Source organism: Priapulus caudatus, unplaced genomic scaffold (genome assembly GCF_000485595.1).
Source record: "Priapulus caudatus unplaced genomic scaffold, Priapulus_caudatus-5.0.1 Scaffold259, whole genome shotgun sequence".
Taxonomy (NCBI): Eukaryota; Metazoa; Priapulida; class Priapulimorpha; order Priapulimorphida; family Priapulidae; genus Priapulus; species Priapulus caudatus.
The window spans coordinates 234,929-248,308 of record NW_014577320.1 but is presented as its reverse complement, the minus strand read 5'-3'; the positions used below and the strand labels follow the sequence as shown (position 1 = coordinate 248,308).

At 41.7% G+C, this 13,380-nt stretch overlaps 1 protein-coding gene across 1 annotated transcript in view; it reads right to left on the bottom strand.

Moving 5' to 3' along the window:
• Positions 1–1,236: 1,236 nt before the first annotated feature.
• LOC106808208 (sodium- and chloride-dependent glycine transporter 2-like) overlaps positions 1,237–13,380 on the bottom strand; it is a 13,643-nt gene continuing 1,499 nt past the window's right edge. The window contains exons 2-15 of the mRNA XM_014810822.1: positions 7,342–7,579; positions 7,103–7,237; positions 6,683–6,826; positions 6,279–6,435; positions 5,735–5,867; positions 5,171–5,305; positions 4,697–4,800; positions 4,149–4,273; positions 3,871–3,983; positions 3,467–3,595; positions 2,929–3,028; positions 2,658–2,767; positions 2,266–2,448; positions 1,237–1,906 (exon numbers count right to left, since the gene is read on the bottom strand). Coding sequence (XP_014666308.1) covers positions 1,754–1,906; positions 2,266–2,448; positions 2,658–2,767; positions 2,929–3,028; positions 3,467–3,595; positions 3,871–3,983; positions 4,149–4,273; positions 4,697–4,800; positions 5,171–5,305; positions 5,735–5,867; positions 6,279–6,435; positions 6,683–6,826; positions 7,103–7,237; positions 7,342–7,579 — 1,959 coding nt within the window. The 3' untranslated portion in view covers positions 1,237–1,753. The remainder of the gene's footprint in view (positions 1,907–2,265; positions 2,449–2,657; positions 2,768–2,928; positions 3,029–3,466; positions 3,596–3,870; positions 3,984–4,148; positions 4,274–4,696; positions 4,801–5,170; positions 5,306–5,734; positions 5,868–6,278; positions 6,436–6,682; positions 6,827–7,102; positions 7,238–7,341; positions 7,580–13,380) is intronic.

The window sequence follows — 13,380 nt, the reverse complement described above, 5'->3', positions numbered from 1 at the left end:
TTCACTATAATTCATATAATGTAGCTATATTATGCATCTAAAATACTTATTTACATTAGGCCACCGGAACAAAATACATATATATTTACAGTTTGAATAAGAGTGAACGTTATATAATTATCTGCAATATAGTTTAATTAAAATATTAATAAAGTGGTTGAAATGTTTGTGCAAACATGTACTTCGATTAAGTACGAGAGCAATACATTCTACAGATCTATCTTGGTTAATTTTTACTCAACCGTGTTGATCAAAACGTACTGCTTATGGATGATCAACACGGTTGAGTAAAAATTTACCAAGATAGATCTATTATCTACAAACCGAATGAACTTATTTTAAGGAATATATTCTACATTTATATGTTTCATAGTCCTAAATCTGAATTTTTACGCATTGAACTTTCAAGCTGCGTATTTCAGTAGCTATGTGGTTACAGGTAGCATGTGAAGTTTTTAATAATTCATCGAAATAGTGAAAATTAAAGAAACTGTTTTAGCATATGCAAATTACTGTGGGTCAAGACAATAGCCTAGCAAAACTTATGCAGTGTAAGAACATCTTACAGTAAGTCATTATCAAAAATATATACAAATGATAGTCATGCATACATACTTGTAGTTAATTGGAAGACAGTGATCGATGCACAAAACGTTTTGTGTATCTATGTACATGGTACCATGAACATATGCATATACCACAGCAATAAATACCTAGATATTATTGTACCTCTGTACACTTGCTATATGTAATAACCTGACTGGACATGAAATCCCAGTAACACCTGCAGACACTTTATGAACAAATGATGTCAAAGTGATGCAAGGTGTTTATGAGATTTTTTCCAATAAGATCAAATTATGCAAGGTTGTATGAGTTTTTTCTCTCAGAAAGTAACAATGTCAGTTTGGCAGAGACCCTGTATAATTAGGTAAAGTAGTCGATTCCCTGTGGTGGTGAGATCAAGGGTTTGGATGATTCCTGAATGATGGTTGGACGAATGGTGGTTGGACGAATGGGGTTAATCCGTCCCCGTGGATGATCAGATCCTTACATACAGAGACTCTCCGACTTACGAACATTTGAGTTTCGAACTTTCGATGATACGAACAATTTGTCCTGAAGTCCATTAGTGTATAATGTCAATATTGGTGAATAAAAAGACACGATCGCCCCGCTGATTTTGACTTTCGCCAACTCCTGTGTTCACGTATATGTTTACACTATGTACACATCTAGGTTACTCGATGTTCACACAGACATATACTACACTACTGTACAATACTGTTTATGTACGTACATATGTTCGACCTACGAACAAATAGACTTACGAATGACCGCTCGGAACCGAACATGTTCGTAAGTCGGGGAGTCTCTGTATATTGTGTCAAATAATCAAGTTTTAAAATCGATACGTCTGAATGGTTGGCTCGTGGTCAGTATGAACCTGGGCATGGTCATGATCTTTCTGGATGGCGAGGCTTTACGGGAATTTTCACTTCAAAGAGGAAGTTGCAGCCACACAGTCAGGTTGACTGTGTGAAGTACGTAAGGAATCGACCGTATATTTTTATCCGTAATTGAGAACGTTATAGCACGTGCAGCGAGACAGTGTGCATGCCGTATTTGACATCCCCATCGTGTTATGGAAGTGCACGTCCTGTTACTGTCGTCAATGAAGCCACGCTTTTCATGTTGCCGACTTGTGAGACGATGCTCATCAGGTTGCTGCCTCTCATTGAATCACTCCACATCATGCTGGAGACTGGAATGCGAGGGCCTCAAGGCTTGTGTCCGAGTTGTCAAAGCGAATAACCGTGCTGAGTTTTCTGTCCTGTAGTTTATACGTGCCACGCCTGTTAGCTTGACACCAGTCTTTGGATGGCTGCACTAGTTTCTTCAGTTTCTGAAATGTGCAGGAAACCCACTACTGTAATTTACTTGAATAAAATGCTATTTTTTAGCTAACTATATCACAAGGTATAGATGACACATGGTGCTTGAATGCCCGTGCTATCATATAATTAAATGGAGTAGAATAATGAATAGAATAGAAAAGAAAAAGAATCGAAAATAGTGCTTAATCAAAGCATATCATATTATTAACTTTATGATTAGCTCATATCTATATGATCATATCATATATATGAATATATATAAATAAATATATATATATATATATGAATATATATGATATATTATATGATATCTTCATCTGATTAGCTCTATCTATCTTATATCATATTATTAGATAGAGCCACTCACCTCTATAAAGGTTTTTTCTTGCTGGATGCTGGGGAGCCAGAATTGGTTGATAGCTAGTGCTGGGATAGCAAGTATAGGGGCCAGGGCAAGCACCCAGCCAATCACATTTGCCCACCAGGGGTACACGTAGTCTGCGCCGTAAGTTGCTGGTGCATATTGCAGCCAGCTAAAAACCAGGACGAACTGCAGGCAAAACAAATACGTGTTAGCTGGCATTCTCAATTGCTGCCTGATATGAAAAATGAACTGATCGATTATAGCTACTAATTCCAAATTCCAAATACTCGTAATAGTGAGTAATCGGCATGTAGCATACTGATACAATCCTTTCAGATTTTTGTTTTCATGGCAATGTAATCAATATCACCAGATATCCTTTATTGGAAACTCACCGAGAGAGCAACGGGTGATCCAACCTTCCAGAAGCACGACCACACGAAATGCCAGGATGCTGGCATTGGGCCAATCATAGTTTCAATATCTCTGAGGAATCTGTCCGCACCTGCCAATGAAAAACAATCCATCAGTGACAAGTTTGTGCACCACTATGTGCACCCCCTCCACAATGAACATCAATTGGTATAACTCATCTCTGAGAATTCATCAGCCTCCAACGTGTAGAATCATTCAAGTAGCGCGCGACATGTCGTGTTTCTTACTTACCGTAAACCCACGCTACGAAGATGCACTCCGTTAGAGCCATGAGGATCACACACCAGCTGGCAGCGTAGGTGTCGACTAGTTGTAGCACGTACATGCCACCCTGCAAGCAGACGATACACGAGAGCTTATTAAATATGCAATGTAGAAAGCGTTTTGTAGCAGCTGATCCGGTCTATGCAGAGTCAACGATTTTCGACTCCTACGTGCTTTTCTGTCAGGGTATTAGCCAGGAATGAGTATTGTGGGAGTGCAGAAAAAATATTTGGGAGTGCAGAAAAAATATTTGGGAGTGCAATTGTTTGTGTGTCTCAGCCAAGACCGCCGTAGTGGTCTTCGTGAACGCCTACGGGGGGGGGGAGTATGAGAGAGGATCCGCCCCTCTCATTGGGGGAGTACGGGGCGCCTCCCTCGGAAATTGTTAAAATTAAAATTTCTTTTGGCCGTGCAGTTTCAAAACTGACCGTGCAAATCACGGCTGCACGGCTCGCTGGCTAATACGTTGTTTTCTGTTCAGTATGAACTCCACATCACGACTCACCTGTGTGCAGAATATTAGACCGCCGATAAATCCTGTGACGCAGCAGAAGAACACAACCCACGTCTTCCTCTCCCGCAGGTGTGGCCATGTGTCCAAGATGGCTGTCGTTACGGTTTCCAGCAGAGCAAACTGTTGGCGAGAGACCAATGTAATCACGCGTGATGCAAAATTCGGTCATTATCTTGAAGATTAATTGCGACCCAAAGTGGCATCACATTGTCTTTCTCACAGCAGACAAAATAGACGAATATTCTACTGACAACACGTGAGCATATGGGGGCAGTTCTTCTATAATAATGGTTCTTCCAGATATTCTCTTAAGAGACGTAATAGAATCTGGCTGTGATCGACATTGCTTTACACGGTTTGTCTCTAGCTGCAGATGCGCTAAACAAATTACTTACTTGGCTGTCTAGTCCTAAGGTAATGAGCATTAGGAAGAACAGCACTGCCCACAGAGGCGGGAGAGGTAGCCGGGTGACGACCTCTGGATAGATGATGAATGCCAAACCAGCTCCTGTGCAAATAAATATCGAATGAAAATGTGAGTCTCTATTCAGCTTATCACTACTAGACCTAGTTATAATAACCAACAAACAAAAGAGTGACACTCGTATAACAACGGAACACATTACTAAATCATTGCATGTAAACCGGTATTTGGAGAGAGGGGTGTAGTTACCTTGGCTAACAACTTTGTCGATTGGTTTGTCTAGCTCCAGCGCCAGAAATCCGACAACGGAGAATATGACGAACCCAGCAAATATAGAGGTTAGCACGTTGCTGAGAGAAACGATGAGTGCGTCTCTGTAATAGAAACGAGACGTAGATGAATACAGCTGCGATGTAGTCTGTCACTGATGTGCGTCACACCTACTAATATCAGGAGTGAATAATAGACGTCTCTATTATTCACATATAGAATCTCTATTATCTACTCCTGCTAATATCCATCACGTATCGTCGTGCTATGACGTTCAACTCGCTGATATTGTCTGAATGACTGAGTGCAGGACTGAATTGTCATTTCGCCCTCCATCACTTCTATTTATTTAGTTTCATTCGTTTTAATTTCATCAGCATTGTCTATTAACTTGTTCAACTAATATCTTACCTCCAAAATGTAATTCATATGTGTAAATAGAGTAATTTGATTTAAATTGATATTATTCGATCGTGACAACATGGACGTCGATCGAGATTAATTAAGCCGCTTGCAGCAACGCTTACTTGTAGCAGTTGTTGTGGAACTTGTTGTAACTTGCTAGTGTGATGAGGCCACCCCAAGCCGGACTCAACGCGAAGAAGATCTGTACAGCAGCATCCTGCCACACCTGTTAATAACACGGCAGTCAGGGCATACATAGTTCATAGTTCTGCAGTCAGGGCATACATAGTTCATAGTTCTTGTCATATATTGCGAAAACATGAGGAAACGTTTATTAACTATTTTCTGGCTTCAGTATATGTTATTAACATATAGTAAGAGCAATAACAGCACATTTGGGACAATAATAGCATGTGTGTGTGTGCGTGCATGCGTGCTAGTATTATCCTACATGTATCTTTGTTATATGTATTATATATATATATATATATATATATATATATATACATATATATATATATATATATATATATATATATATATATATATATATATATATATATACATATATGCTGGGTGTACATGGTATCTCATACCTGTGCATCACCCAGGCGACTGAAGTCTGGGATGATATACCACAGAATGCCGTCTTTAGCTCCAGGTAGCGTCACTCCTCGTGCAAATAATATAACGAGCACTGCGTACGGGAACAGGGCGGTGAAGTAGACCACCTACAGTAGCAATCCAAAAAGAGTCCGTGTTACACACTAGAATACCGATAACTACTGTGCCAGGTCGATCGACTAACAAGGAATTAATGCGAGTAAAACGAGTAAGCTAATAATATATAACTATACCGACTATAATAACGAGTATAAGCTAATAATATATAACTATACCGACCCTACTCATAACTTTTGCGTTCTCACGTTCTTCTTATAAGCACAAGCTAAAAGATTACTTAAAGTATAGCGCCCTCCCTGATACGTGTATTCCGAGGTCCGCTGCTGGATGGGCACTGCTATACTTATATAGTGGTGCAAATCAAAATAAAGTTCGAGTAGAAGAACTCGCACAGACTCGAAGGATGCAACATGCATTTTGCCCGGACCGTGTGAGATCGGCCACACATAGTCAAGCGGGAAGACAGGCACGCATACCTTGCCGGATGTCTGGACACCACGTGAGAGACAGAGGAATACGATTAGCCAGGCCATGAGAAGTGCAAGAACAAGCTGCCAGCGTAATTCTCCTATCTCTTCTATTCCCGACGAGATGCCGAGCACAAAGTTCCTGCAATGCAATCAGAGTCCCGTTTATGCTACGCACACCACGACCACCATATGTCACACCAGTGCCTTTTATTCCTAACAGTGAAAGTGATTTATCTACAGCTGCTCACATTTTACGCATATTAATATGCTAATAATAATAATAATAATAATAATAACCGGATTGGATAAAAAAAACTGATCAAACAAGAGCAATAAAAAAAAATTATTAATTAAAAAAATCTTGGATCCAGATCACCACCAAAATTTAATCGATTGGTTGATGGCCCAAGACCAACCCGTCCGTAACTTTTTGAGATATCCTGTTGACAGACAAACAAACCAACAAACAAACTAACAGGGGCGAAAACATAACCTCCTTGGCGGAGGTAATCACCTTTGGTAATACTTATATATAAAAATTGTTACTTACTGGAAATACTCCTCAGCTGGAAGCTTTCTCGTTGCATTGCCTGCCAGTTCCGTCAGGTTTTCCCACGGGTCCGCTGCTGTAGCATTGTGGCATGTCGTCTGATAGTAAATCCCTCCCTCCTCCTTACACTCGTTGGCTTCCAGGAACGAGTAGCAGTCTGCAACACAAGCAGCGAGAATTCTATTCACTGTTTATTCGGCATCGCTTGCCAGACCTGACAGCACGTGGTTCAACGACCGGACAACAATATTGGTTCAACGAGATCCTATCCATATTATAAATGAGGGCCATTCCGCAGACAATAAAGAGTCACGTACCCGTCTCTTGCTGGTGGCCATGAAGGCTCTATATACAAACTATATATAGTAGCTAGAGGGTATAGGTGTATCCTTGGCAGCACGTACCTTTCGTGGCCCAGCCACTGTTACACCTCTCCCAAGGTAATTCTTTTGTGAAAGAGGCAAACAGATAGAATACGCTCCACCCTATAATCATGTTGTAGTAGAGACAGACGACTGTGGACACAATCACCATTCCATATCCTAGACCTAAAGAAAAATCATTAAATAAATGCATTAAATCTTTTGAAAAAAATGCGTATAGCGTAGGCCTACTTGCAAAATGCAAAATTCGAGTAGTCATTATTCTAAATATATATATATAATATATATATATATATATATATATATATATATATAAATATATATATAAATGTAAATGCGTTGGATATTGACAAAATGGGTTGTAAGAATGTGCAATAAGAAATGTTAAACATTCACATGCAAGAATACAGATACTGAGATAAAGAAATTTCAATAACGAACCTGTTAGGATAGGGCTGAATTTTCCGAATAATACAATCGGGCTGAGGCTGGCGAACTGCCCAAGAGCCAACTCCATGAACATGAGAGGCAGACCAGCAATGAGCAGCATTACCACAAAGGGGATGAGAAATGCACCTGTAAAAACAAATATTAATTAATTAACCCCTGCGTTTGACTTTCCATGATTTATACTACTGTATTGACATTTCACGACTAAGGAGCCGATTACGCGAACTCACCTCCTCCATTTTTGTAGCACAAGTAGGGAAATCTCCAGACATTGCCAAGGCCGACAGAGTATCCAAGTAGGGAGAGGAGGAAGTCGAATCTTCCTGTCCAGTTTCCCCGCTCCAGCTCATCCCCACTTCCGTTAGACGAGCAGTCGGGATCAATGGCTGTCGTCTCTTCTTTGGGTAGCATGAGCTGCGTGCTGGGAATCATCTGCAGGGTGCTCGCATCATTCCCCACGTCTAAAGCCTAAAATACACGAGCAGCGGCAATTTAGCATTCATGACTACAATGTATATGCAGCATAATAGCGTAGCATAATTATCATTGTCATCGTCGTCATCTCCATCGTCATCGTCATCTTCATCATCGCCGTCATCTTCATCATCGCCGTCACCGTCATCATTGTCGTCATCTCAATCTTCGTCGTCATCATCATCATCATCATCATCATCATCCTCCTCCTCATCATCATCATCACATATTATTGTCATTGGCAGTATTATCACTATATAATGCGATCACTATGATTAAGTATTTGTCTGAAAAGCTATTGTAGAGGTGCGAAGAGCGTGTGCATACATCCGCACACGAGTTCCATTAGCACGATTACGGCAATACAATCGAAGTACATCATCTTTCGTAAAAGGAAGGTGCTTACGTTAGAGTGGCTTATAATTGATTACCACTAGAGCGCCCACATCTTAATTTATAAAAAGCTTTATAATAACTGCATGCGCCACTACTGAGACATTCAATAGCGTTGTGATTGGCCGCGTGAGTGGTGCTGGCCAGCGCGAGAGGTCACTGTGCAGTGACTATGCAATTTATGGGGATTCAGCTACGTCAAAATAATTAGAGAGGAGGCTGAGCCCTACAACGCGTGCAGACGCGCGGATACTGCTACACGCGCCGAGATACGTATTCCAATGAGTCTAGCTCTACCCGTGTGTAGCCCCGTCACTGCCGCTACAGGTTCCTGTAGCTTCGGGTACCTATTAGCGGGAGCACAAGGACTACAGTGGTAGAGTTGCCAGCTAGGGAGTCAGTCATGCATGTGATACCAACCAAATTCGGCGTTCGTTTCTTTGCCGCGGTTTTTTTAGCCTCACGTATACGATCAGGCTCCTGATACGATGGCATATTTGGCTGGCAGTACACTTCGCTTCATCATTAATAATGTCAAGAGCTAATAATACCTGGGTAATATATTATGTATAATGGGTAATATTAGGTATTATAATAATAGGTATTAATAGCGCTTGATATAATGTTTATATAATATACGCTTTCACCACTTATTGGCAATGCTAGAATAGTTAGTTGCGTAAGCGCTCACTATTAGCAGTGGGATCGGTATTAAAAATATTTCCGTGATCGGTTTCCCTGCGAGGACAGTCAATATGGATGGTGCTGGGTCACCTCGGCTAATTGGAGCGGTGTAAGAGCATATAGGCGTGCCAGTGTGTATCCAACACCATGTGACGGACGTACGTACGTCATGGTTCTCTACTCGCGATCTTCCTCCTATATATACTATTTCGTATCCACTTCCTTTATTTCGCCTATCCTCTTCCACCCCGCGCGCGTTTCCCCCGCCCCCACTTCGTACTTCGATCTCCGACTCTCGGGGACCTGCGACTGTATAGTTGAGATAGGCTGGCAGCAGAATCAGCTATAGCTTCACTTGGAGCAAACAGGTACTAAATACTACGCTGCGCGTGAAGCAGCCGCTAGCAGCATCTGCCAGTAATTGAGTTCTATATGTGGACTAAACGGTGACTGCTCGCTAGTCCGACGGCCCAATAGTCCGAAAGCCCACTAGTCCGAAAACCCACTAGTCCGAAAGCCCACTAGTCCGAAAACCCACTAGTCCGAAAGCCCACTAGTCCGAAAACCCACAGGGGATGGGGTATCGATCTATAGTCCTGTTTAATTAATTAATTAATTATTTATTTTTTAATTTTAATTTTAATTTTAAATTTAAATTTAATTTATTTTTTAATTGAAATTTTTTGGGGGGATGTAGGGGGAGGTGTGTGTGGAGGAGGAGCTAGGTGTGTGGATGCGTGCAAAATTCTAGACTACGGTAAAACGGTGAAGCGTGCGACCGATCGCATGCGGTTGCAGGTTGCAGCGACGATCGCGTCGCAGAGAAAGTTCGACATAAGCACCACTGCGACTGTCAGCGACGGGTCTGCGACTGGAAAATTGTCAGTCGCAGCGCAGTTGCAGCGAGTCGCACATGTTCTACTCAATGCGTTTATATAGGATTGTACATAGCCGTAAAGCTGGCGGCGATAAGTGAGATTGGCGGTATTACGAGCGTCGGTATAACGAGGTTTTACCGTAGTCTACAATTTTCCCACACATCCACACACCTAGCCCCCCCACACACACTGTCACACACACCTCCCCCTACATCCCCTAAAAAAATTAAAATTAAAATTAAAAATTAATTAATTAATTAAACATTAGATATAGATCGGTACCCCATCCCCTATGGGTTTCCGGACTAGTGGGCTTTCGGACTAGTGGGTTTTCGGACTATTGGGCCGTCGGACTAGCGAGCTGTAACCGGACTAAACTGCTTTAGCGGGCAGCCTTGTTTCCCCAAAACAAACGTTTATTTTTCTAATGGTTATGATGGAATTTTGCATGGTATCGATGGTATGATGGACCATTAATTGGTCATATAGGTAATTTAATTACGATTCCGGTAGCTATAGCCAGTGACCTAGTTGGCACGTGACTCGTATCGTGACGGTTAAATTGTTATCGCTGTCGCAGGTGTACGTACGCGCCTACACACACGTGAAACTAACTTCCACGTGAGCATGACCGTGTGATGAGTGTTTATATACTGAGCAATTAGATATTAGTAGTTATATATGTGTAACTACTTTGCTTGATCACGCTAGCGCCAGATGCTAGGATAGGTGCTTGTATAATTATGATAACTAATCTAACGTAAACGCGGGGATAGTCGCGTACAAGATACTATACAAGATAAAATACACGATATATCATATAATATATGTGTAACCACTGGCGCCCACAGGTCTTAAGAAAGTAGAAGCACAGAAGGATAAAATCCTCAGTGACAATAAAAAGCAAGCGCCGTAGGCGCGCTGCATGCTAGGGGGGTCTGGGGGCATGCCCCCCTGAAAATTTTTTGAATGGTAGACGTCTGGAGATGCAATCTGGTGAGTCTTGCGAGAGAGATTTAGGAACAAAATTTTTTAACACAATATTTACTGGAAGCACTGTGCTTCCTGTGCTTCTATCTGCGGGCGCCACTGTGTGTAACTACTTTGAATTGATCACGCAGGCGCCAGATGCTAGGATAGGTGCTTGTATAATATGATAACTAATCTAACGTAAACGGGGATAGTCGCGTACAAGATACTATACAAGATACAATACACGATATATCATTTCAAGTTCCACCCATATTCCACATATTGACAGATGACAATCCTAAACTAGCTATATGGTTCACCGGAAATACAACGTTTCCATGATCTATAGAACTTCCGAGTATATATGAAACTGCCACAAAAAATTGTTGATGAATAATCAATTTGGAATTATCTTTCTTCCGCTGATCCCCTCATATAGTTGTACTGACCATATCCCGCTCGACATATCCTTGCAAGCTCGATAAATTTGAAAATGTATGATTACATTAGTTATATCAGGAGTAGATAAAGGGATTTTATTCCCTTTATCTACTCCTGGTTATATGTAACACATTTGAGACCAAACATTTGAGACCACACATTTGAGACCAAACGGATCTGGTGGCACATTGAACTCGTTCGCCTCAAGTGACATGTGACACATGAAATTCCAGTGCCTTTGTTTTCGGTGTAAAATGGCGGGTCAAGGTTGGTCATACATGTACATGTCAACGACTTGCTCTGGCGTCTTTATTCAAATGACTCTTACCAGGGACACTTAAACATGTTTATGGGCGATCTGGGAATTTGAACGCAGTAATTAAGCTATACGTAGTTCACTACAAGTCCGTATACTTGACATGCAATGGAAACGCATATATGTAGAGACGCAGGCATATATGCGTATACGGTCTATACGGGTATACAGAAAGCAAGGGAAATAATTTTATTCCGTATTGGTTCAATGCCTTGTCGGCGTATATCGTGTCAACGAAACAAAGGGCTTACGTTTTCGCGCGGGATAACAGCAGGAATTTTCTTCGCCTTGTTCGCGCGAACAAAGATTTTTTCCCGCGCCGCGTATCTGGCAGCGTTCCAGCACTAAACAGTCAATCGACAAGAACGTTGGCTCCGTGCCAACAGTGATCTACTACAGTGGCCGTCTCGCCTGCTTATTGTAGCTGGCACATTGCCCAGTAGATACACCGGTGCATGGCCAATGCTCTGCGTTAATAATTTGGCGTTAATAATTCTCGTCGCGGCTAACAGGAATATAGATCGAATCGTGCATGCAGTGGGTTATACGGAAAGGTTGTGACATTAAACCTTATTAAGTCACCCACATCTGTTAAACGCTACGACGCTTCGAAGCGTCTCCCACGCAAACAATCTATATTTATATGTCCGGTGTTATGTTGGCAGATGCCTGCCGTGCGTGGGCGGCGTCACGACACATACACATATTCACGCGTATACGATTACCACCCAAACAGTTTCGGACAGCCGAGTCCCTTTCGGGCTTGGCATGCTCTGGAAAAATACTGACAGTTCGCCGTGTTCATGACGTAGCGCAGCGCGGTATGCTTGACATTCAATACGTTGTGGCCGTAAATATTCTCACGCGTAAAGCAGGATCAGTGTAGCGGTGGCTGGTATTCTAGGAATGAACACGCCTAGCAAGTATACTCTGTCATTCCGAGAAGCTATATCATCTGCACCCTTTTTTCCCGAACACGTACACTAAGCGGCCTTCACACACAACACATATTATGTGTCTGTAAGATCTTATCAGGAGTGAATATAAGAGCAAAGTTTCTTTTATTCACATCATTTCTGATCTTATATATATATATATACTAGCGGGATACCCGGCGTTGCCCGGGGAAATCAGTGGCGTTACTCAGTTGGTGACCGCTTGGTTGAAAGGAAAATACCCAAAAAAATCGAACTATCTATCTATCCATCCATCCATCCATCCATGCATCCATCCATCCATCGCATTCCATTCCATCCGATCCCATCCCATCGCACCGCATCCCATCCAATCCCATCCCATCCCATCCCATCGCATGCCATCTCATCGCATCCCAGGCCATGCCATGCCATGCCATCCCATCCTATCCCATGCCATCCCATGCCATGCCATGCCATGCGAACTAATAAAACCTATACATATAACCTATCTGTGCAGCCGGCGCTTCCCTACACATGCCATTCCATGCCATCCCATCCCATCGCATGCCATGCCATGCCATCCCATCCCATCCCATCCCATCCCATCGCATGCCATGCCATGCCATCCCATCCCATCCCATCCCATCCCAACAGTAAAAAATAATAAGAAATCAAAAGATAAAAGTCATTAAAATAAAAAAGTCAAAAATTCTAAATAATAAAATGAAATTATATAGATAATATAATAATATTTGATATGTAACCTACATAGGCTCCCGTGAAGTGTTCCCGTCAGTTTGCGCTATCATTATCATCTACCATAGTTTATTCTGGATTTTTAATAAACGTTTAAATTTGGTAAAAAAATTGAAATTAACGGTGAATACGGCAGAAGTACATACTAAACAGTCCAAAGGTAAAGAAACAAAGCATTTCCCGAGGTGGGATTCGAACACGGAATCAATGGTTTAGGAGTCCGATGCTTTATCCATTCGGCTATTGGGCCTTTATGGTTATACACCATGGAATCACACGTACGTGATGTATAATGTTAATCTGTATTGATGAATAGAATTTTTATAAATTTTTAAGTTTTTAACTTTTTGAAATTTCAGCCAGAACCACCTCCCAGACGTGCTGATTCTGAAAATATATTTAGTTTTCTTCTAGGCTACGGAGTTCTCTAGTTATGCG